This window comes from Anopheles moucheti, chromosome 2 (assembly GCF_943734755.1).
Source record: "Anopheles moucheti chromosome 2, idAnoMoucSN_F20_07, whole genome shotgun sequence".
Lineage (NCBI taxonomy): Eukaryota > Metazoa > Arthropoda > Insecta > Diptera > Culicidae > Anopheles > Anopheles moucheti.
Genome location: NC_069140.1, coordinates 81,290,782 through 81,317,504, shown reverse-complemented (window position 1 = coordinate 81,317,504; position 26,723 = coordinate 81,290,782). Strand labels below are relative to the sequence as shown.

Genomic DNA, 26,723 nt, shown 5'->3' with positions numbered 1-26,723 from the left:
CCAGGTTCAAGCTTCTTGGTACATATATCGTACTATATATCAAGAAAACATCCATGAAGGAGGTATCACTAATTCCTACTCGCCATCCGTTATGCTAGATTTTCATACAAGGTTCGTTTATTCGCATTTGTTTGCACTGTGGATCGCTCCTCTGTGTGTGATAGCTTGTAAAGTAGAATATCTTCAATTCGATCTCAAGAGAGTAACTACCTGTAGAGTATTGGCTCATATAAAGTAAACACACATGTAACTGTCTAAAGAATCTCGACTCTGGGAGAGTGAAGCGTAAACAGGGAACTCCGGGATACCTAGCATTAATGGGCAGTTGAATGGTAACCGTCGAACGAGTCGGAACTGTCGAACGAATAGAAATAAAGAGAACTCTACACTACCAAAGGTAGGAAAATCGTGGAGAATGATGAAAATGGCCACAGCATACTGCTACGCTCCTTGGGAATGATCAGACGATCTTTTGATTTAGATATTACAGGGTATTCGGGGCTTATATTGACAAGTTCAGTGAGATATTGTTTTGTTCGGGCATATAATTAACTTACTCGGAAGATTATTGAATTGCACAGAAGATAGCGTTGACATGTGCGGCAGAACTGTTGAGCAATCGTTGAATGATATTGCTGGCAACACTGCTGCTGGCAAAGTGGACAGCGAATAGCAACGTAGCTACTGTCAAATCCATAGCAATTCTACCGTCACTCAATAGTACTGCCAAACTTGTCAACGCCATCTTCTGTGCACTTCAATAACTTGCCGAACAAGTTAATTATATGCCCGAAATCCCTGTATTAGAAAAGATCTTAATCTCACCATGCGGATGAAGCAATAAATGACCTAATATGAACGCCGGAGAAGATTTAACGCGTGATTGTTAAAGGATGCTTTTCGATGGGTTTGAGGAAAGACTTCTTTCCTGTATGAGGGTAATGCTTCCTATCTGCTCCACCTGTTCTTAAGATTTCCATCAGTAATAGAAGAGACAAGGTTTTAATATAACATAAGCTAAGCCATTTTTCAGTGCAGTGTACTAGTGGCAAATCTGAATAATGAATTATTCTCCTTGTGCTCAAAGGTTGTGTGATGCTAGAATGAAATGCTCTTAGTTATTACGATATTATGATAATCTTTTTAATACAGTTTCACGTAGCTGATTTGATTATTTCCTTCTTTTTACAGCAGAGTAAATTGAAATTATAATAAAATACACTCGGAAACTAGTGTTCTCATCAGTAGCATAGAAACCAAACTTCTAGTTGTTAATACCAACTCATATTCTATTTCATCAAATTTAAAACAATAAGTACAGACTGCAAACTGCCTACGCGGCTCTCGGCAGCCATCATTTTCCGATCATTAATGCTCGCTGTTTAATTATTCAAATCAAAACCAAACCACCGAGCGCCAGGAAATATGGCTAGCGCTGGTGGTTTGTTAGTTTGGAGAGCACTTTTCAATTTGTGTAATGCTCCCAGAGTTTACACCTGCCACAACACATAACAATGTGTCGGATCGGATCGACCACCGGGCGCGGGGTTGGCGAATCAGATTTGTAGTTAGTGACATTACTATTCCTCCGATTCCGACGCTGCTGTCAGTTTAGTGCCCCCGGTTGGCCATTGTTACGCGATATGCGGTCGGTTATAATCAGGTCTGTGTGCGAGCCAGGCATGATCTCAATTAATTAATACAATCAACCCTGTCGACGTGGCGGTGTTTTCCGTCGGTGTTTTGCCGTTGGTCCTAGGGTTGGTTGCTGCATGTGATTTGCTTTCGATTTATTAATGCACGAGCCGTACAACGGGCTTTGTTACAGTTCGTGCGTCGCGTTGCCGAGTGTCATCATCCTTTTCGGGGGGGGGGGCCGAATGGAACGAGAGTCCTTGAGCGATGTATCCTTCTCGTCAAGAACACTCTCTCTCTCTCTCTCTCTATCTCGGTTGGCAACGGCTGGCGTGTGCTACCGTAAGCGAGATTTGCACGAGTGCCTAACAATGGCGAATTTCCACCTGAAAGGAGCACTTTTCAATCACATTCATGGATGGCGTCCCGTTTCCACTAGGGGGGGCTGCTGAAGATCCTCGAAGCGGCGCATTCCTTCTTACTGGTTCTGGCATGAAATGGGAGTTTCAATACCAACGGTGTACGGTGTTTCCCTGTTGCACCGGTGGAATAGGTGAAAACCGTCTTGCCAGTCCCGTCACAACCGGATGAAGAAATAATCTCGGATATCCTTGTACACTTCCTCTAATTTCCTCCGTCAAGGTATTGTCTTCGGTAGTTCCTCCTTCCTACCATCTCACTCTCTCTCTCTCTCTCCCTTTCTCTTCCATGCAGGTCTTACAGGGAAAATCCACCGGAAAAGCGTACGCTACGCTGTGCACACTATAAACTCTCACCAAGTAAGGCAACATTTTCCTGACACAAACAAGGCGAAGATACGTCGCTTTACATCGCCAGTACTTCCATGCACAATCGTTTCTTCGATCTTAAAGGACGAAAACAGGACAGGAAACTTATTCTCCACATTCCACAGCCACAATGCGGCACACAATGATGGCAACACATGTTTCTATGCCCCATCCCCCCGGAGCCACCACCAAAAAACTTCGAAATCAACACAATACTAGCTCCGAACCATTTGCGTGACTATTTTGCTGTCCCGTGCTCGTACACACGTGCTTACGTGCTGAAGTGGATCTGGCCGCTTCCCATCGGTGCATCGTAGTGGAAGTTTTCCCAGTGCTGAAAATTCACTTCCGCTCGGTTGGAAACAATGCCATTTTGCAATGGACCCCATCCTTACCACTGTGCACTCCATTCGGCTCCATTGCGAGTGTGCACACCCACCCCAGCAGCTGTCCGGCTGCCATGGTCGGAATGGAGCCAGCTTTGTCAGGATGCCCAATTCCACTCTGTTGCTCTTCATTTCCGCCTGCTGCCAGCAAAACCAGATGCAAACCGAAGGGCATTGCATAATACGACGTCCCCCTTCCCGTACGTGGCGCACAATGGCGACTCACAATCAACACAACGCGTGCTGCGCTCTGTGCACAATAATGGTGCCTTGAATAATGTTTTAAAATTCGAAACAATGGCATGCATCGTTGCATTCTGCTCGGTTTTGTTGCCATTTGTAACCACGCCGCCCATTTTGCACCGGGTGGACATGTTTAGGAAATGAATGAAAGAATATGTTTGCTTTCCTCGCGAGCGCTGCATTCCGACGGGGGTTTTAACAGCAGGTTTAATTCTTCTAAAGGTTGGAAAAGATATTGCTATAATTAAAACTTCTTTACAGCAGATAACTATTTTAGAATACTATTAATTATATGAAAAAGTGGTTTTAAATGATGCATTATTAGAGATAAGAGAGCAATGACAACTAGATCTCACCATTTTAAAGGTAATGATTATTACCAACAGACGTCAACTTACATTGCCGTTTTGAGTTCATCTGTCAAAGTCGAAGCTACTATGTCAAGACTTTGTGCAGGTTAAACTAGAATAAGCCGGGTTTGATATAAAATCAAACGCGCTTTTTAGAGCTTTTTTCCTTGGGAATCGTTTATGTTCCAAGCTTTCCCGATTGAAACGTTGAACGCTTTGCTCATATACAAAGCTGTAGAGCATTAGCGAATGTAGAAGAAGGTGCTTCAACTAGTATTTCAAGTTACGTCTCCTACACGTCATTGTCAATTAATTATCAAATTCACTTTGAACAAGACCATTTAAATGACCTTTACTCGATGAATTCTGGATTTTGCTAAATTCTTGGTAAATAATTCTTGGTAAACTCTGGAAGGAACGCTCTTGGAGGATACCTGCTTTATGACATTTATAGTCGTTCGTTTATATTCAGTTCCGTATTTCTTTCATCTCCAAGATAATTCTTCCTTCGAAACGTTTATACAAATCTAATATACAAAAAAGGACCTCAGAAATGGTGGGATTCCTAATTCTCTATGATGTCACATAATTCAAATCAGTATTTTACTACCTTGAAGATCATAGTCGGAACCTAATTCGGATTGAAAGACCTCAGAATTGATGAAATTCCTAACACACAGCAACTTGACATCAACTTGACACTAAAACTTCAGAGGTCTAGGTCTGCCATTTATGGCTTTCCTTCAGGTTTGGATCTTCCCTCAAAGATGTTGAAGAATTCATGTTATTTTACCACATGCAAACCCACTTTTTATGTTTGAAGATCTGCTGTGACTAAAACATTTTACACACACACACCAAAAAAATGGAATGCTAAACTTTTGTGCATACAAAGGCTCACCCGATCCCACTTGAAAGCGAACGTACACGGCCACGAAACAATCGATAGCCATCGGAACCGAACTCGGCAAACACCGCCAGCAGGCGCCACGAACGAACGAACGACGTCATATTGTACGCTCTGTTAAGTTTTGCCACGTCATCAAACACCGATTTCCGGTGCTGGCCGTGACATGTTGCCAAACAGTGTTGCCCCGTCAACGAGACCCGCCGATGCGCATCGAAACATCCGTCAGTGGCGAACCCTCGCGATACGAGATAATAAATTCAAACCCAACTAATCCAAATTATCATATTTCCTCCACGGCTGCGGTGTGTTCCTCTTTCGGGAGGTTGTTTTTTTTTGTTGCTTTCTTTCGCCAGTCCCAGCATAAAGCCCTATCTGTGAGCGACAACGGCCGCGCACTACCGACGGCTACCGGCACGTGACTCAGATTAACCCTCTTCTCAACACATCATTTAATCGAAATCGGTTTTAATTGAATGATAATATAAATTGAATTCACCAAACGTAGCCACGCACCACCAACAGGGAGGATCACTCGTCTCAGAATGGTGCTGGAAACAAAACGCCATCGCATGCATTCGCTGCCTCCGGTTGTCAAATCTGTACCGAAGCAACAAGCAAACTAAGCGCCGGATAAAAGAAACGCACCCGGGACGGAGAGTGCAAGGACACACGCGCGCGCGCGCGAGCGTCGGGTAAGGGTTAAGGATTTTAAATTTGTAAATTGACCTTCCAGCCGCCAGCGTCAACTGCATCTGAACTCGAAAGGGAAGCACCGGCGGGGGCCGCATTGACGTGTCAAGCGCGAGCTGAAACATCGCGAACATGACATTTGCGGCGTAATGTCACGTGCCGCTGTCACTCCTTCCGGTTGTGACGTAGCTTGGGCGCGGAAATCTGTGCCGTTTCTGGGTTTCGTCCTCGTGGAACCTGTGCGAAGCTCACCCGCTCGAGCGAAGTGGTGTGCAATTTTCTAAATTGAAGTCAAACTCATGTCAACTTATGGAAAGGGGTACGGGAGAAAGGGATTTTGCCGTTAGAACAGTGACTGGTTGGTTCGTTGGTTGATGGAAACATTTCAAATCATTCATAAAATTGTAAGTGCTTCCGAGCAATGAATGCGAGCAATTTAAGTAAAATGTTCGGTTCTTCAGCTTCAGTGCGTTTTTCTAGCAGGAAGTTAATGTTTTAAGACTGCATGCTAAACGCAACAGGATATCCGTTTGTTTACCATTAACACAACCAGATGTTTCATGTTTTAATGAAAAACAATAATTACTCAACTGCAGCTACACTGTACGCAGCCTAAGCAGCCCCTAACCGATCTTAAGTTTAAAGCTTTCTTCAGCAAAGCTTTAATAAACATATTTTTCAAAAGATTATCTATTAAACGACTTATTTAACTTAATTAATTATTATTTAATTTAATATTTAATGACTTAATTTAAAATTATTTTATTGTTTCTTAGATAGTTATTCTTCGCCAATTCGAATTATACAGTCGTTCTTTAGTTTTCAGATCATTGGTAGAGTTTTGGTGAATTTTATAACTAAATTATTGGTATTAAACTGAGGTAATGGTTTAATTTAATTTATTTAATCAGTTTGTGATTCAAGATCTTCTGCATCTTCTCAATATAAGCACCTAAACTGTTTAAAAACAACCTTTCATCTACTTGAAATGTATTTATCTTCTTCATCTTGATTATTTTATTGACTTTGTCACTCTGGAATACTTTAAAAATAAAGACTCCCTTAACTCCTTATTGATATATTTAGTTCTCTACCCAAAATCTGAACATAAATGATGTTCCACACAGCTTATAATGTATTTCCAATAATAAAGTTCACTATTTATTGTCTAAAATTCATGCTTGTAACGTTTAAAACTCTTAATTACAAGTCTTTAAAAGCTCGTGATGTTGTGGTATGAATAAATATAAATAGAAGATTATATTATTAATAATAATGTATTGGTTGCAAAACAGTTCTATAACGAAACTCCAAGGGATGTATTATATTTCCAATGTCCTGTTTATTTTAACCGTCAGCTTTAAGTTGCTCTCCTTCTTTCCTCTGACTAAGTTAGACGCCATTGTGACATTTTGATTAACGATTTCTTAGTATGATTGTATCTTCAATATTAAAACCTTTTATTATCATTGTTGTGCTTGATTCGGTAAGCTTGTAAACTTATATAAACATTATTTGTATAATATTTTTCTTAATCAAACAAATGTTTTGTGTAAAGTTTCAAAACAGAAAGGGTACGATTAAGAGCGCCCGACAGTAAAATAGTATTCACCATTCTTCGCGAATTCAAATGACTCAACTCAATGCTCACAACAGCTAACAAAAAAAACCGCCCCCGTCAGAGTAGAAGGAAAGTATATAAAAAACGAGAATGCCTTTTATTGACACTTTTTCACTGACACATTCCATTCCAATTTTTAGTCCACTGTGTTTAGCAAACATAAATCTTTCGGCAGTTTATTTGCATACCTTTATACGGTTCTTTCACGAAGCAACATAAACACACACACTCACACGGAGAGCATAAATTGAACATCAGAACAAATATTCAATGTGAATGGAAATAAATTGTTACTCGAGTTCGGCTCCCATTGGAAGTTTGTGTTGGACGAGCAGGAAGGAAGGAAAAAAATACACCAACATCCACGCAACATGGAATTGCTTGCTGTAACTTTTCACTCCATTTTTTGCCCATTCAAACATCCTTCTCCCCGCCACCAGCGAGTTTTTGTGGCGGTTTGAAAGTGAAAGGAGAATCGACCATATCGACCGAAATTCCGGAAAACTCAACCACTACGCGTGCCTTCCTCCCCGAAACACGTTACTTACATTTGCGTTAACGCAGTACTGCAACCCTACGCAGGAGTCTGGGGTACTTGTTGTTTGGGTGTTTCGATAAGATTTCAATCAATCCAGTGTCTCAGTCACCTTTTCGGAAGCCCGGCACAAGGGTGCACCCTCCGAACGAGACGCGTGGTAGGGGTGGTGGCACCAGAAAGGAATTACTGACGCACAACACATGCGACATGTGACATTAGATCGGATAAGAGCGGTTTTGTAAAGCGGAAACAGCGACCACCGCGTCTCGTCCCTTTGCTGGTTTCCCTCCAAACGCTGGGATTGTTTGGCACAACGGATCCCTTTTCATCGCAACGCGAGCGTCAGTAGCAGCAGCCTCACCCGGGTGGACATATTTTTTGGGATATGGGACATTCCATTGTTCGCCAGTTCATAAACTACACCATCGCAGCGCCATTACCCACCGGTCATCCCGGTTTTGTGATGGGAAAACGAGGTTCTTTGTGCGGGAAAAAAAGAACTGTTTCCTCGCACACCCGGCTGTACGTGAAGCTGTACAAAATTGGTTAAATGAAGCCATAATCGATAATTGAGTGGCCATTCTAGGCGACAGCCGAAGATGGTATCGCAAACACTGCTGTGTACTGTGCCGTCGGAAGTAAGAGTAAACTACGCCAGAGCAGCGATTATTGTTTGCGAACTACACCACTGCTCGCACTACTCCTGCTGGAAAGCACCTCCACCTTCCACCGATTGGTCTCATACAACAACGGCATTAGAGGACAAGGCACCAGTGTGCGTTTTTGTGACACACCGTTGAAGCACATCATTGCCGCCGGAAGAGTTCCCTTCACTGCGTGCTGTAAGTCCACCGGGTGCCCTTGTGCCAGAAGATGGGGAATGGGCAAAGGAGTTGTCATTTGTTGAATGACACCAGGCAATCACTTCCTGGTAGAAGTAAGGAATAGTACAAATGAATAGAAAGCTCCTTATCATAACCCTTTAGCTATCGAAGACATCAAACGACTTCCAAACATCTAGAACTACGTTGTCGATGAGGTATTCAGAGAGACTTTAATTCTTTTCCGCGGACTTTAAGTAATATACACGGAAAGTTTTATGTGAGGCATATTTCCAATAATTTCTACAAGTTCTAACATGATTATCTATAGAATCTCTAGCTCGGATCATTATCACCTACAATGAGAAAATGGAAGATGAGAATTCCTTCAGATGAGGAATCTTGTGGCCTCGAGACCTATTCTTACTACTTCTTGTACTACTTCTGTATTCTTTCTACTTCTGTGTATTTCTTGTATATTCGTTTGCTCCAATTTGTTTTCAAACTCGATAGCAGAATTGGTAAGACTTGTCCTAGTACAGGAGGATTTTTTTGATAAAATCCCCAATATTATACTAATGACGCTGATTTGGAGATATCTCCATAGTACAGGCTCTAGTTCTAGGTTCAACAATAAAATCAAAATACCAAATATATAAAAGACTAAAGATTCTCAACAACATCTGCAATTGTTCTGCTTTTTACGCTGCCTCGCTAATAACACAGAGTCGGTTCCAACTCCAGATAATTTGATCTAATGCAGGATCAGAAGCATTATCGCAAATTTGGATATAAAGGAAGCGAAATTGTTTGATTAACTACTGACTACTTGACTAGTGACCTTCAAGAGATATCACATTTAAATAAAAAAGTCTAAATTTAAATCTAAATCTTATCTAAAGATGTAAAAATCTAGACATTAACTAACTATTCGTTAACCGTGGATAAAACGTAAAAATCTCGCTTACCTATCACTAATCTCTCTGAGTAAAACTCAATTAACGTATAATTTATGGAGATGATGGGATATATATATGGCTTGATAACAACAATAAAGTGAAAATTCTTACTTCTCAGTACAGTAGAGAGCAATATCCTGACGAATTTTCATCAAATGAAAGGTAAAAGAACGATTACAACATTACACAAATATGTCTATTCATTAAACCATCTAAGCTCTATTCAAATTTCCTCTAACCCTTCCAGTAGCAGAGCAAAGCAGCCATTGAGTATCTCCTTCCAATATTGTACGAAATAGAACGCATTTTCGCAACACACAACACTCGCCACGGTACACTAAAATGATTCCTCCTCGTCCATCCCGCCGTCGGCCAACGCTTGCAGGTAGCTGGTGAACTTCGGCAAGAAAATGTACTGTCGCCACACCCTCTCTAGCTCCAGTACCTCTTCGAACATCTCCTGCAGAATCTGCTGGTTGTCATCTTCCACTTCGATTGGTGCATGTTGCAGAAATACGCGCTTGTAGTTTTCCTCCAGCTGCTCCGTCTCCCAGTCTTGCCCGCTCATGAAGTCGACGCAACCCGCACAGGAACTATTGAAGTTTTCGTGAAAACACTGCAGACATTCCCCGTGCATCAGATACCCACAGTGGCTTAGCCAGGCCGTGTGAGCCACGAGTCCTTCACATAGTTTGCAACAAACGAACATTTTCCTAGCACCTTTCTTCCGTACGCTCTTTGTGTGTTTGATGAGTAGTTACTGACTGACTGACATATTCGCAGACTGCTGCGATCGGAGCCGGTCATCAATGTTGCGCATGACAAATTTGTCACCAACCATTTTAATGTTTCACTTACAATTTTATCCTGTTTTTCTTTTTTTTTGCACAAACGATATTAAAAGATTATTTCTTTGCACCATCAACACTTCGCTTCGTAACTTTCCTTTTTCGCTGGTGATGTTTGTCCGCATGACCACACTTGGTGCATTTGCCATCCACTACCAGATGCTGCATCATACGCAGCTCCTTTTGCACCTGTGCGATTTCATCCGTTAATTGACACATTTCCTTTCGCTTCTGGCATTGCATTGCATCGTAGTTGAGGTAGATGCGGCGTAATCCACCCTCCACGCTCAGGTTGAACGGGTTCCATCGTTCGCTGCATTTCGGTAACTCTTTGCTACCCAACTTCGAGCAAGGCGGGATGGGACTGTCCTTAAAACTGTTGATGCAGGTTTCGTGATACAGATGGCCGCATCTCGCCGCGATAACACCCTCAATTAACAGATGCTCGCATATGGGGCAAAACGGTAACATTCTACGAAACGAAACGCGTTGTTTGTTTTGCAATAAAATACACTCACTAGTATGGTTATGGTTGCTTGGATCGTCCAATCGAAGTTCATGTTGGATTGGACATATCAACATCTAAGCAACCACCAATAAAAGTGGCGGAATTCTTAATATTTTAATAATTATATCATTCATACTCAATAACAGCCTGATCTCGAAGCCAATATTGAGATCTTCAACAAATACCACTCGTAGTTTACAGACCTTTTTCCACCAATAAATAAGCTTTACTATTTACTCTAAACAATATGTTGTTCCACACTTAATTTCCATTTTTAAATACAAAAATATTTTGTTCCTTACCGAGTCGTTTGGAGATTTCCGAGTTGTGCATTTTCGGGTTGTCCTGAGCAATTTTCCTTCGCTGTAACCGTGACCACACCATGAACGCGTTCATCGGTCGCTTTATGTGCTCCTCGGCCGGTTTCTTCAACATCGCCTGACCGAGCAGGCTGTGGAGGGACATTGCGGTCGGCAATCAGTAAAAGCGGAAAAAGGGATTGATCCGTTATAAAGCGATAAGTGCGTTGTGGTGGGATGGTAGAACGATGGCCACCGTGCCCCATTCAATACTTACCCATTGCCGGCCGCACCGTTCAGCAGACCGCCAACGTTCTGGTGCAGGTTGGTCGTTTGTGAGTTGTGCAGCGCGTTAACGGATGAGGCATGCAAATTTTGCGTGTGTAGCCCGAGCGAGTTCAGTGCGTGCGATGATTGATTCGAGAGGGCCTGCGATGTCGGTATGGATAGCGAATGCGAGAGCGATAATCCCGGTATCGATAGCGACGGTATTCGATCCATCATTTTGCCGTAGATCCGCTGGATCCGGTCGAGCGATGATGGGGAAGGATTGATGCGATAGGTACCGCCGCGGTCCGGCTGTGTGTCCTTGGGAACCGAAGCAATCAGCGCGTCTTCACGGTACGGTGCCGTTTGTGCTCTGCAATGGTACAGTACAGTGTTGTCGATTTGTTAGCTGGGCGCCTGTCAGTGGCGATAATGGTTGTGGTTAAGTTTAGCATAAATGTTATCACGCGTTTAACAGTGTAGTATGCTTTGCAATGGTTCATTTGCTAGATGACATTCGCTGCTGATTGATAAGAATTATTTTCTTAAATGGGAAATTTTTATATTTTTTTTTTATTTCGTTAGAACGACCTGGCCGTATCGACTTAATTTATCAATTTTTCAGTACAACATATTTTTTTTATAAAAAGCAATAAACAGTTTAATGAAAGGAATTAATGCAAAGAATTCAAGAAGAATGTCAGGGGTTTGTCATAACTATAATGACTACATTAATTCAGAACGGTTGTCCAAACAACAATCAGTCTTAGACACCTGGATCACTGATGTTCAATGATGTCTGACACATTTGTCGACTGGCTTAGTGAAGCAATATTAAATCTTAGTTAATTGAATCTGAAATACAACATACAGATTAATCATCTCTTTGAATGTTGGAACTCTCAATGTCTTTTTGATTAGTTTAGCACCAAAGCCTAGTCTTCACCAAAGAGTGCTCTGAGGCGATCATTAATCCATGGAATCCATCCTATGAACCATGGAAACTTTCATCGAATATCTCGTATAGCGCCCATGAATGACCCTTCAAACTCCTACTGCGTCATGGTGGCTTACGACAGAGACCTCAGTAAATAAACTGTCTTTGAGGTTAATTGAATCAACACCGATATTTTTGAGGATCTCGTTGGCACGAACTGCGATTGGAGCGGGGACATCTATTATACTCCCTAACCAAGAGCTACAGCGCGAAGCCTTTGAGGCTCTTTAGATGTACCACGAGATTCACATACTGAGTAGTGTACTTTATTGGAGAATTTAGTAACGGACAGTTCACTCACGTAGAAGGAGGTTTTCGTCATTTTGCTCTAGATGCGAACAAGCGAACACTTCAGATAGTCCTGACTTCAAATAGCCTCAAAGTTCATGTCCTGCGTTATACAATTTATGCCATGGGGAGTTTTAAAGAGCTGTTGAATAGTTTTCTTGAATGTCTCTGAGCCACAAAGTTCAAATGGGCTCGAGAGGTTCGGTAGACTTCCAAAGATGTGCTGAGCACATATTTCCTAACATTCTCTTGCATATATGTATCGATTTGTAGCAATTTATCATTTATCTGAGTGAGTAGCATAGCCTGTAGCACCTGTAGCATAATCTTCTAAGCTTGATTGATTCTTCTTAGGAGAAATAACTTTACAATTCTGTTGGAAGAGGTAGACACTACAAAGACAAGGGCAGTTTATGCGCTGATCAAGTCATTCTGACCACAACAAGATACTCTCTGGTCTTATGTAGAGAGGATGAAGGTAAAATATTAAGAGGAGTATGGACAGCAGATCGTCTTATCAAGTTTTCTGTCAATTGGAATACAAAATATGACCTGTTCTCCAATAGTACTGCAATGACGTAAGAGTACAGAGTTGTTAGAGCTCCTACAAGATTGATAGTAAACTGAACACGAAGACTCATAACCGATTATAATATTAATGTGACAAGGAAAACAATTAAAAACATTAGAAAAAACCCTCAAGAACTGAGAAGACACAATTCATTCATATCAGCGGTACACCTCATGTGACATGATGATCGTTGCTAAACGATTAAAAACTCAGTCATCCAAACAGTCTCGATTACTTATCCTATTCCTGTTTTCCTTTTATACCCACCCAGTGGAAATGAAACGACAGTGAACCGCCACGATACGCGGCTCATGCCATGCCGTGTAAAATATCCAATTTATGGTGAAAATCTTGATGCTTGCTTGATCTTCCGCCGTACCTTGCAGCGCGCTGTAAAGTGATATGCTTGTTTATCAGCGTCATCTTGCACGCACAGGGCGGTAAAACCCCGTGCTCCCCCTGCGGGTCCATCCGCTTGCTTGCTGTGCTTGTGCCGTTTGGACGAAGATGGAATTGGAATCATGATTAACTTTAACATCCAATCAAATCGCCAACAACATCGCCTTATGGTATATGTAGATGAAAATAAAATTCAAGTAGCTATAAAACGGTGGGACACCCCGCCGAGTAGTTGGCCAGTTGGATGTGTGTGGTTGTGTCTGATGCCAAGCTGGACGGTTGCGGTCATTTGCCCGGTTTCGGGTTTTCGCTACCGTTGTGATACCGGGTGAGGTGCGAATTCAGTGAGTGACGAAGCAGTAGCTATCTAGCGTCATGTATCAGATTCTTTTTAGCCTAATCGCTTCATAGAGAATGATTAATTAAGCTTTATTTTTACATTTCCTTGCAATAATTTTCATAACGAATGTAATTATTGAAACTAAAGTAAATGTTTTTGTTCAACTCTAATGTTTTGATGTAATAAAACTTCCTTCGTCGCACACAACACAAACCATTCCGAAAAACCCATTGACGCCACAATGTCTGACCGTAACGCCCAAGCGACCTCCAACAAAAACGGCCGAAACGATGCTCTCGAAAAACGTCGAAAAACAATCTGCCCGCCCAGCAAGGGTGCAGGAATGCAGACAAACGCAGACATTCCACAAGTCACCCACAAGCTTCTCCGCCACAGGGAAAGGAGAGAAGAAAAAAAACATCATCTGAGGCCAACAACCAATTCCGATAGTCCCGATCAAACGAATTCCTGAGTGACAGATTTAAGCACCACCTCTCAATGGGGGGGAGGGAATTTGGAAGGCATTCACGTCCGGTTCCTCATTGTTGGGAGCAATCTTGGTTTGAACCGGCATTCTTCCCCGTACTCCAACGCGGCACAGAAACGAGTTTAAAGTGCACTTCTGATGAGTGTATTCCGATTGGGATCGTTTATGGGGAAGATTACTTTAAGGGGAAAACAATTCTCACCAATTGTAGAATAAGACACTTCCTTCGAGCAATGGGAAAATGATCATTATTAAAACTTTAGCAAGACTTGATTGTAATGTACGCGTCTTAAAAAGCTCGTTATTTATTGTGCAATAATGGCATACGCGGTTCGCGTAAAAGAAGACGTACAAAAAACAAAGCACACACAAAAAGACACTAACCACACCTCATAAGCCCGAAAGGATTAAACATTCTTCGAAATTATGCACAATATTAAGCGCGAAAACAAGACGCTGTTGATGGGTCGTGCTTAACGCTACGCATCCTCTTCATATAAGCCCATTCGGTTCGGATAGAATTGGTGTTCCCGTGACACACCACCACGACACCATCCTCGCGCCCCGGACACGATGGTCGAAACAAGTTCCAATCGCCATCATTAATAAAAACTTAATTATTATTTATGGAAGATTTTGATTCGGTTTATTATGGTGCTTTACCCCACCCCCCACCCCCCCCCATCTACGGCGGGGCCGAGGAGAGGTTCTTTTTCTTTCCTTTTTCGATATGGATTCAGCATTCAAACAACGCAACCGAACGCAGCAGCCGATGTTCACGATTGTTCCATTAATGGGAAGGATGGTTTTGCTTTCACACCTTCAATTACAAAATCCGATGGAAATACGCACGGAAAGCGTTCAATATTTTGAACATTTCATCAACTGTTATTGTTAGCCGATCGGACGCGTTTTTTGAAAGAAAGGTTTTTAAGTAGTTTGAATACAAAATCCACAATTAATATCTCAACATTTTCGTTACTAAAGTCTTGTACGTAACTTTCGATTACTCCTGCGTGTTCTCTAGCGGTGCTAAGAATGTTCTTAATCCTCCTGTCTTATCAACCTGCGGGAGTAGCACACTCGAAACAATGATGCCGGAAAGTAGCAATTTAAATTTGAATATTAATGAAAGCCCAGCATCCACCAAACCCGGCACGTAACGCCTGAGATGCTCAAAGCCGCACCGCGCCGTGCCGTGCCGGGTTTAATCAGGCTCCCGCGTGAACTTTGCCACGTTCGCCGGCGTGAAGCCAACGGCAGCAACAACACCCTGACGGTGATGATCATGCGGTGATCGCGCTATTCTTCATCAACCCGGGGCGCGGGGCCATCCAAAACCCGTCTCTGCCCGATCAACGGAAGCGGCGGCCGGCGTGCCTTGGGTCTGGCGTGTCTGTCACTAAAAATAAAACATTCCCCAACCACGAACAGGGTGCAATAAAATTAAATACTAAAATTTATCATTGGCTGATTATAAATTCATAAGATTTGTTTCGAACGAGCTGGAACACCATCATCATCATCAGCAATGGTGATGTTTCGTGAATCAGGCCCGAATACTACTGGCAAGAACTGGCATCTTCAGCAGCAGCAGCAGCAGCAGAAGCAATCTTCAACCCCCCTGGCTGTATGCTAATTTTGGTGCCTCCTCCAGGGCGAGAAGAAAAGCGAATGGCTTTTCTAACACATTGCGCTTATTGTCTTACGGCGGATGGTTCACACCCGTAGATGATTAGATGGTAAGCGGTGAGCTACAGCTGCCGGTTGTGGATAGAGATAGCTTTTTTTTGTTTAAAAAAGTGGCCTTCCTTCTCTGTGATCATCATTCGACGAATAGCATAAGCAGCACGTGCTTGTTTCATTCATGGTGGATATATGTTTCCTCTCAAGGCGGAACGAATCATTAGAAGAAGAGAACCTTATTTTCCATAACTCGCTCTTTGGGAATTCTCGTAATGAAAACTACACTATATGATTATGTTAAACATTTTAATAGTCCGCAAATTAAATGTCAGATTGGGGATGCAAATGTGGTCAGCAACCTGTCACTGTAGTGTGACGAATTCTTGAATGGCTCTTTGGCAGTCATAGGTAATGACTTTCGCCTAATTTTTACTGAAGTAGCTAAAGGATGCCGAATAATTTCTGCATGCTTTGTACCCTTTACAAACACTATTCACTGAACAACCCGGTAAGGGCGATCCTGGAAGAAAATGGTAATGGTAGTATCTCCAGCCAAATCATCTCTTTACGAACTTCAAAGCCATCGCAACTTGAGCGTAATGATCGTTTCTGGAATTCTGAATTCCATGCTTACCATGCCTGTTAAAACCAGAATGATACTCTCCACATGCCTAGATGGAATCTTTAAAACTGCATTATTTAATCTTAAGGAGAGGTATATTCAAATCATGGATCCAGTAACTTGGGACGTCCAGCGACACTCGAAGGAATCAGTCTTTAGGGAACTCTGTGATTGTGACGTAGCGACCCTTCACGCGACCCCCGGAAGTTATCTTTCAATTATTATTGATGTGCAATTGCTAAAAGAGAATTGATCGCAAAAGATGTTGTAGATGTTGAAAAGATAGTGTTGGAATCAACATAGACGTTAAGATATCGATCGACATCTGACAGAGTACGTTGCGTCAGAGAGATCTCCTTCATTTTCAATAAATTGTTTTTGATGACGATGCTCAGGAACTCTTAACTTATATTCTATGTACTTGGAATGTAAATCGTCTAAACATCACTTTCTCAAAGTTCCGTACAAAGTACGTCGTCTGACAATATCACGAGGTAAACGCAAAAAAATCTATAAAGTGTAATAAAAAAGACATATTTAAAGGAAAAGCTAGTTGGACTTTCAAAAGTCATCTACAATAAAAGAGGCATATAAACAGATCGCAACATCTCTAACTTTTGGAGTATAACCAACCAAAGTTCAATGGAAAGATAACAGCTACATAAAGTAAACAATTAACAACACAAATCTAACCATTACGGGAGGTCAATTTACAACTGTATACTCCTTTTCTGAATACTTTCATTTAAGAAGCATTGCACATTCAAATAGATGTGCTTCGAACAAGGAGATTCTTCCTTTTGATACGGTCTTCAAAAATAAAATTTAAACCCGTTTTATTGAACTGTCCTCTTATGGAACACACCCTTACCTCCTACGGTATCCTACGGTGACAGTGAAGAAAGTTGAAGTTCTGATTAATTAAAATCAGCCCTTCACTTTCCACCATCCGCCGTATGACATCGCCACCAGCCGAAACGCAATGCACCCGGCGGGTTGAAGAACTCCCCCCGCACCCGTTTTCGTGTGGTGGTGGGGTTTTTTGCAAAACAAAGCAACAACGCGGGGTAAAAGCAAAGAAAAAACCTCCTCCGTGAAGTGAAGAGGAAAACAACTTGACGCGCTCACTCACAACTTGTTGAGGGCCGATCCCGCAAATGATCGTTAATTATTTGCCCCATTATTCGCACTTCAACCCGCGGGGCGCGCTAATGATGCAAATGGCAAATAAATTTGCAACGAGCCGATACAGCGCCGGTAGTGGTGGTGGTGGTGGTGGTGGTGGGTGGACACGGTTACACGAGTGCCCATTAAGCATGGGAGGGTGGGGGATGTGGGGGGAAGACGTTTAAAAAATTAATTAATTTTATCATAATTAATTTTCACACCATCTCGCGCCGTTCCACGAAACGGCAAATGATGGAATGTGGCGGCTGAACTGCGATTGAAGTTTTATGGAGGAGGGTATGGCCATATTGGTAGCAGTTTGTAAAGAAGCATGATTTTCCATTTTTTATGGTTTAAACATAAAAATTTTAACGGAAAGCATGGTGATCTTTTGATAATTTTAGTTGATTAATGAGATTTCTATAAAAGACTTCAATGAGCAAGAAGCTAAAAACCTTATTAAAAATTATATTTATAAATTCTTAGAATAATTCCATGAAATATAATATCAAAAAAAATAGTATCAATACGTAATAAAAAATGCCCCTTATAGAGCGTTTCATTACAAAAATATACAAATAAATCTTTTATATAAAACAGCCTTGCTAAACTCTTGCACAAGTTACGTCCAAACAAACTATTTTTGTTGCAATTTTATCGCTGCAGATAATAATCAAATTCGTTCAATAAAGCAATCTGAAAAAACCAGTGTTGCCAACATGTCTAGATCGATCTCCCGATCCAAGTCACCCACCATTTAACACCACGAGCACGAAATTCCATCCAAAAAAGCGAAACCCGCGTACCGTGTGCTTTAAATGATCGTTGAAATGCCGAGTGTAAAAATGATTAATGTACCATCCATCCTCAACACATTCTCGTCCCCATTTTCTTTTGTTCGCCGCAGGAAAGAAAGAAGTTTCAAAAAACAGCGTTGTAACCGTTTTGTACCGGGGCGTACTTACAGACAACGTCCGCGGCGATGAGGTAACTAAACACATCCGTGCTGTGCTGTGAGGTGTTTTGTTTTTTCTGATGTCTGATTTTAGTTTACCTTCGCTGTTGTTTTCCTTTTTGCTGTTGTTGTTGTTGAAATGTCAGGATCAGTGTGTAAATGATTAAAAGGGTTGGTGTGCGTGCTTCGGGAGAAGGATGGAGGGCGGTTGGAACCGCTAACGAAAGTGTTTGTTTTCCGTTTTGTTCAACTGGACCATCCCCGAAGTTTGAAACGGATCTCATGGAATCATGTCGAGCAAAGGAAAAAAACAGTTTGTTCCATCGCATTATCCATCTTTTTTATTGTTTGAATATGATTTTTTGTCCAGTGGGGAAGAGAAGTACTATAAATCATATTTGGAATGTTGTTATAGTTCTTTAAGTGAATTACTTCAATAATTTTGATATAAAAATACGAAAAACACTCAAAATATTTTTTGAAAATATACAACTTTCATAGAATGTAACATTACATAGATTCTTTTCAGTGTAATAATTCATATTAACACCTCTTATTAAAAGAATACACCCCATCCCCCATCTGCTATTGTTTTGCATGCAATTGTGTCGCCCTTACGTTGAAATCACCCGTAACGGCACGATCGTAAGTCTATTCCTTTCCTTACAAACAAGCCACAGTAAGCCATGCCGTTGCTATTTCACCACCAACAGACACCATCCCATCCCCTTATTTTCCTCGACCAACAACCGAGCGTGAAAACAGAAATCAAGGAGTCGCTGGCTTTGCTTTGTATGGCCCCATTCAGCGCTCCTAATCATTTATAAAAGAGCGAGAAATGGTCGCAAGATTCAAAAGAATGCTGATATTCATACAGCAATAACAAAAACAAAACTCATCCACACAAATGAGCGAGATGCCCGCGGTGGGCGGCTGTAGCGGGCTTGAAGGGTTGAAAAGAAGGGTAGGGCAGGTGGTGGCGATGAGACGAATCATAAAAAAGAAACACAGGCTCTAAATAAGCATAGCGCGATGAAAAGAATGCAATGAATGTAGCAAAAGGCGGTTGCGGCATGAAATGTTGTTGGAATAATAATTCTGTAACGTATAAACAAAACTTTAAAAACATCTCCAAACTAAATTGGGTAACATTTTTTCTAAATTTATAAAAAAAACCCCCCGAAAGATCAATATTGTTAGCGTTGGTGATCTTGATCACCCCCATTTATTCCAGGCACTTATCAAACCCCTCGTAACCGAAGGACACGGCACCGATGCACGATAGGCACACGATGAATGGAGAAAAACTGACAGATCGAATCGAGCCGAATTGGACAAGGTTGTTAAAGGTGGCCACCCGGGGAAGGGGGGGAGGCGGAAAAAAAGGGTGAAACCTTTATTGCATCAATCATAACACCTTTTGCTGCCATTCGCCATTGCCGGGCGGCGCGGCTGCAACAAGCACTACGAGAGAAGGATTCCAACGAGTCCGTGCACGTTGTTAGTGGAGATTAGACATTTGTACACCACCGCGTTGTTCCACGCCTTCTCGCCTTGGCAACCATACAACTATGCCACCCGTTGGTTCGGTTCCATCGCGTCCGATCGACTCACAGCGCGAATGGTGGCCATTACACCCACAGTGGAGCGACTAGCGCACGCTGCACGCTGACACTGATCGAGCTTGTCATTGTACGTGGCAGGCTTATTGATGATAAAATCATCAAAGTTGACCGACAGCCCCGGAGCTGGAGCTGCTTTTCTGTTGCTTATTTTCTTTTTCCGTTGTTGTTGGTGTTAGACGACCGCACCCCCCACCCACCCCCCGTCTTTGTCGGCCGGTGAGTAATGTGTCAATTAAGGTTATATTTAGGCGAAGGCGAAAGGCGGGCGAAGGATGGAACGGGGATCGCAGCGCAGCGATCACGCGAATCTGTTTGTTGTCGCCCAATCGGGGCAGCTAACTGTGGCACGGATGGAACCGTGTAGCAGTTGCCACGTTGCTTTCTTTCGCTGTGCCCATTGTACTTGCTCGGGTTTGATCCTTTGAGCTGGACGATCGGTTTATTTGTTTGATTGCAGTGCGGCGCGAGATGCGAGAATTCGACCGATCTGCTGCCCGATTGATCATTGGTATCGCAACGCAGCGTCACACACCTTTGCCTTGTACGAATGATTTGTTGAATAGTCGCATTAGCAAAAAAATAGGATCTGCGGTCATCAATGGGTCATGGAGCGCATTCCTCAGTTCATTTGACTTTCGTTGAATAGAACTCCGAATTTCGATTGCGAGGTGAGAAGTTTTATCCTCGAAAACTATCCTTTTTAAACGGGCTAACAAGCACTAGATCGATATGATCATGTATCGATTAGGTCGAGATATTCGGGCAGATTGTGATCTTACTTAGCGATGTGTATGTCACCCTTCATATAGCTTACACATTAAGAAAAGTTTTAGGAGCACAACTGGACAACTGGCCATTGATACTGTCTTCATTCTTAGAAGCAATTTTCGTCTTACTTATTTGAGTGGTTCTGCTCCAAATCCAAATCCAAATCTATAGTAATAATGCAGTTATTGAAGACTGCTTTGACTGGTGTGGTAGTATCTTAATGTTTTATTTTCTCCAATTTTGAAGTATTTGTTCATATCTTTAGACCAGTTCGGCCTCAGAATGTTGAAAATTTGATGAATATATTGAAGATTAAATTGAAGATTTAACATTGGAGATGATGTTGTGATCATTGTCTGATCAACTAGTTCGCTAGTAATAGTCGCCGACACAGGATTGCTCTCCTACAAGTACTCATAGTAGATGATGTCGAACTGATCCTTCTCAAAACTCAATTCTCTCAAGATTAGGTTGAAGAATTTCTACTGTTACATATGAGAACTAATCAATGCAAGTACATATATTCACAAAGAATAACATAAGTAACGAAGTTCGTAAATTTTATGTAAAAAAACTGAAGATATCAAGTAGGAAATAGATATCCGATAAGGATATGATTCGAGTTACATTTCACAATCTTTGGAATTTAATCAAATTCGATGAATCTTCAATACCTTCGTGTTGGACCACTGGAATCCTCTGTCGTCTTCAAGTTAACGTCGACCACTAGTCGCTAATATGATGGATTGAACTGTAATCGTAATCAAATCCCATAAATTACAATTATTTGACACTTAACTAATTCTATCAATTTATAGGGGTTTAAGTGTGTGTGATGTAATGTCTAATAAATAATTGCTTATCTGACAGATATAAAGCTAGAATTTTGACATTTCCAATATGACAAAATGCATGTTGCGTCTACAATATTCTAGCATCACCCTTTCGGGATCAAGCTGAAAGCTTAATGTACTCTAGTTGTTCTATATATTGTCTCAATATATTGTAATTTCGTCATCCCAAAACTACTAAACTTCGACAGGTCCACCACTACTAAGCTACTCGCCAAAGTCTAATACAACAAGCGGTGCCCAAGAACATTGCAGTGCTTACTGTACCAAGTACAATGTGGAATTCTTCAATCCTACAAACAAAAAACAACCCCAATCCCATCGGGACACCGGCACCGTATTGCTTCGACAATTCATCCATTTTCATTAAATCCTGCCTCAATACATCGGAACAGGGAATAATGAGGATGGAATTGTTTCGAAACCCGCCGCCCTCTAGCGCCTTTTTCCCCCTCTCTTTCCTCAGGTGCCACCAGAAAGTCCTCCGTTCCTTGTCACACGGGGTTGACAGGTTGTCCCGAGGTTTATGCCCCGTGTGCGGTGGATCGGTTTTTTTATTTTGTTTGTGGCCCCTTTTGTCGCCATTGTTGTCGCCCGTGTGCCGTCGCCGGCCTTTCGACTGGATGGCGCTGTTGTTTTGTGTTCCATTGGAAAATTGAAATGAAATAATGAACTGAATCCTAATGAAAAGCCAATGCCTGTGCTGTGGCGTCTGTGGGCGACGGGAGGAAAATCCACCTTGCCTCGATGGTTGTGATGCCAGTTCGGTTCGGTTTCCCTGACATCGCAAGCGAACGGAGTTGTGCAATGCGAGCCAGCTAGGCTGCCTGCTAGTTACGTGCGTTGTCCCGGGATGCTGAATGGGTTGTTGCCTATTATTATGTCGCACCGTGTGTGTCTGTGTGTTCAAATCCCAGACAGGGCGGCATTGGTGGCTGGATTGAATGATTCGTTTTGTTCATCACTTTTTTGGCTTTTATTTCAACCTATTCGAGACACGTAAACATGCTTATGCGATACTGTTGGGTGAATTGTGTAGCAGCTCTCGATAATATTTGTTGTTTTGGGTGGTTTTTTCGTCTACAATTGAGAGAGTTATTTACAACTTCTTCTTCTGCAATGAGTCGGATTGGGTTGAGAACTCTCTATGATGAGATTAACCCAACTGAAAAAGTAAAATATTTTAATATTACCTATTACCATACTTATATTACAAGTTGTTGATTGAGGAAAAGAATATCATTTTCAACGCAAAACTTGTAACTAGTAGAAAATGGGGAGTTCATTTTATTAACAGGCGTGTGGAAGTCATTTAAATATCTATACCACCTTTTTTAGTTCAGTACAACATTTCATAGCATTTTACAGTAAAATATTTGTTGCCATTTTTCACATGCAGTACAATGTACACTGACTTATTAAAACGAATATTTTGTTTGAAGTAAACATGTGAAGTCTTATATTAAAATCGAAAGTAATTTTAACTAGAATGATGGCGTTTTTTTTTTTGCTCTGAATTGCTAACCGATATTTCCAAGAACTATCATATGTATTTTAGAACAATAGTGTCAGTTTAAGGAAGGGAACTTTTGAAATAATGTTCAAAAACAGTGTACTACTATTAAGCAATTAATTTTTAGCCTGATTTTTTTTGAGAAAAATATAACTTTTGTAAAAATCTTTTTGAATTAATTCTACTCTCCTGTATTATCCATGTATTATATTAAATTATAATACACACTCTTTAAGCTGCTCGATAAAATATAAAAGAACATTTTGTGTTAAAAAAAAAACAACTTGCTTCAACACGTAGTTGAGTTATTACGAATTATAAAATTGCAGTAAAAGGAAGTTTATAGCACCATTTATAGCATCATTAAATACAGGCTTTCTTCAACATACACTATTAAAGCAAACCACTATAATCCACAAGAGATATGTGATATAAGAGATTTGAGATATGCAATGCTCTTAATATGTTAAAAAGCTCATAAACTTTGTTGAAAGAAAACATTAACAACTCGTAGCATTGAGTTTTGTGCTATAATAGCTATATAGCTCCAAATTCCAATATAGTAGGAGCTGTGTAACTCGGAGACTATCTGTATACGGAATAAGTATATTGAGTTACCATTGTATTAACTATATCGCTTTATTAACAACAACTATAGAGCATTACAGTCTAATAGCATTTTTGATAAACGATCACGTTCGATCAAGAACTAGACCTGTAACTACCATACGTGAGAGGAGGACAGGTTACTTTCGATGACGGTTAGAATTTAATACATAGCATCACACAGCTTTCTCCATGCCCCGGTTGGGTACACAAACCCAAATGATGCTTAACAAACAAACACTTAACCTTTGTCAATTACTTACAAAAATTACTTGCCTGGCTCATAATGGTTTACCATTGAGTATCCGGCCATTATCTAAGTTCATGATTTATCACCTTTTCATGTATGATTGGAATAAGTCACTCTTTTATCCACCCATTAGAAAAAAAAAACTTATGCTACATACACACACACACACCACTCTACACAATAAAAGGGAGCATTAAAAGAAGTAACGGCATAGAAAATGCAGTCGCCACCATTTGCTGGCCGCACGAAAGGAAAATGGAAAAGCATCTTTTCACGTACAATTTATAGCTTTAATTAGTAACTTCTCGACGTCCGACGTCCGGGGGTATCGGGTATCAGCGGGCCCGGTTGCCACCCTCAAATAATAATGCGTCATAATGCTCCACTCAATGCGACATAATCTTTTCAGCAAACACAAACAAACCTTCACCACAATCGCCTCGTTGCCGGGCTCTTCCTGGTGACATTCGTCCCGCAACAGACAAAAAATAAATATCCCGACGAGTAGCTCCGTCCGCTGGCATGCCAATCTGCCCTAGACACAAGTCTCCCTTCTTTTGCCAGTATTTGTGCCACTGGTGTTTTGGGGGAAAATGCGATGCACTGGGTGGGGTCTTGGAAAAGAACAAAATAAAAACGCACACCGACCGAGGAAAACGCGCAGCGAAGAAAGACGAAATATTATTACATTCATCACTAGCAGCAAACGCACAACCCTCGGGTGGGTGGAACGATAATTGGAGAATTATGGTATCATAAGCGTCGTTTTCCGTCGGTTTTTCCACCCACATTTCCCACCGAGCGCCGACCATCGGTGGCCACTTGGCAAGGATGGCCTCGGATCGGGATGTGCGAGAGTAAACCTTCCATTTCAATTGGCAAGCAAGACGAAAATGTTACGAAAAATGCCTCAATGTCACCCAAGAAAAGAGCTACTGCTGCTGGTGGTGGCCCAACGAACTGGCGAACCGTCGTACGCCGGAGTGACGGAGTAAGAGTTTTATTTAATGATGTTTTCGAGTGCACATTCATTTGCGAGTTTATCGTTTCATTGAAGCGTTATGAAAAAAAACGGAGGGCGATAGCTGTGCACCACGTTCCTATGCATTTTCTGCCCCCCCGCCTACTAGGACCAGCGTTGACATCTTTTGTTAGTTGAATCTATGCTTTTTCTTTACTTTGGGTTTGGTTTTGTACTTTTTAATGTTATTTAATGACGATATGAAAACGCCAAAAAAGATCGCGTTTTTTGAAGTGTTATTTGGTGTGCCATTTTCCTTTGAGTAACAAATCGGTTTTCGAAATACAGGCCGTCCCCGAGATACGTTATTATAGCGGACCACTATAACCCGGGGCAAGATACGAGTATAGTTGACTTCCTTCTTAGTACTAAAATTTTTATGAAAGAAAACATTGAAATATATGAAAAACAATTGTTTTGTTTGACAAAGGAAGGAATGTTCAACCAATTTTTCACAGTTTTGCTTAGATTTTGTGCTATAAATTAATTCAGCTGTCTAATTTCAAAAAACCGCTTATCTCCGAATTCGCGTATAGGAGATACCGCCTATCTCGGGGACAGGAATATTGTCCGCTAAATGTGTGACTTTACAACGTTGGTAAAAACAAATGCGAGAGGATATTCAACATTTATTTAACATTTACGCAAGGCTGTTTCGTGCCTTACACTTATATTGCTTCCAGTGGCTTAATTCGGTAAGGGAGAATTGGAAAACTTTTCCATAGAAATATTCCAATTTTGCATAATTTGAAATTCAGCGTAAGTCTAATAATTACTGACCCGTCATTTCTATTTCGCATTAACTCATTACACCTCAGGGATATGAACTCTTAATCCAAGTGGAATGAAACTTTTCAGTCTGTATGAGAAGTGTCCTAAATTTCAACTTAATTTAAAATAACATCAAATGCAACAAATTTCTTATTTTTGACATTTTAGATGCTCAGTTTATGGAATAAATTTTACCGGCGACTTGCATATCGTAAGACAATATTATTTATCATAATTGATCCCCAGCGGGACACTTTAGTATGTTAAATGCATTTTTAGTAAACACCTAGAAGTAAATACTAGAGGAATATTTCGTTAGGATTTTTACTACGATGAGATGTAATGGGTTAAGAGATGGAGCTTTTACATGTGCCATTTTGACATAAAACGTAACAAAACCCCAATGTGGCATTTCTTCGCTTATTTTCAGAAATTATTTGTTTCAAGTACAGATAATCAAAATTGCTATAAAATAAACATGTAAAAATACTATTAAAGTACTATTTCTTCTTCTTCACCCGCCCAACAACCTTAATAGATCAAGGCCTGCAATTTCTGGCTTTTCTGGACCTTCTTTACCCGTAGACTGGATAGTACGTCCTGTCTACGACGGATTGGTCCGGATGGGATTTTGTACCGGTCCAGTCGTGTGAAGGCCGGAGATTCTACCAATACAACGCTGGGTAATCCCAAGTACATTAATTAAGTAAAAGAAAATTTTATTAATTAAAAAAAACCTAATTTAAAACTTGAAAATTGATACCTGACAATTTTGAATAAAAGACATGTTCAACGAAACCCACCCAAATAACTCGGGGAAAGTCTGTCATTTTAGTATAAAAGCTTGACAAGAATAAAACTTACAAAACACTCGTAATTTAAATCAGAAATTTATTTTTATCTTCATCTTCCTGAACTATATGTCCGATCAACAATCGGCCCC

General features: G+C 41.1%; 1 protein-coding gene across 2 annotated transcripts in view; it reads right to left on the bottom strand.

Annotated features, from left to right (window-relative positions):
* The window catches only part of LOC128299055 (SOX domain-containing protein dichaete), a 125,194-nt gene that overhangs the window by 17,929 nt on the left and 80,542 nt on the right, over positions 1-26,723 (bottom strand). For both annotated transcript variants that reach the window (XM_053034902.1, XM_053034903.1), the window contains exons 2-3: positions 10,874-11,236; positions 10,600-10,748 (exon numbers count right to left, since the gene is read on the bottom strand). In XM_053034902.1, the coding sequence (XP_052890862.1) occupies positions 10,600-10,748; positions 10,874-11,100 (376 nt within the window). In that variant the 5' untranslated portion in view covers positions 11,101-11,236. The remainder of the gene's footprint in view (positions 1-10,599; positions 10,749-10,873; positions 11,237-26,723) is intronic.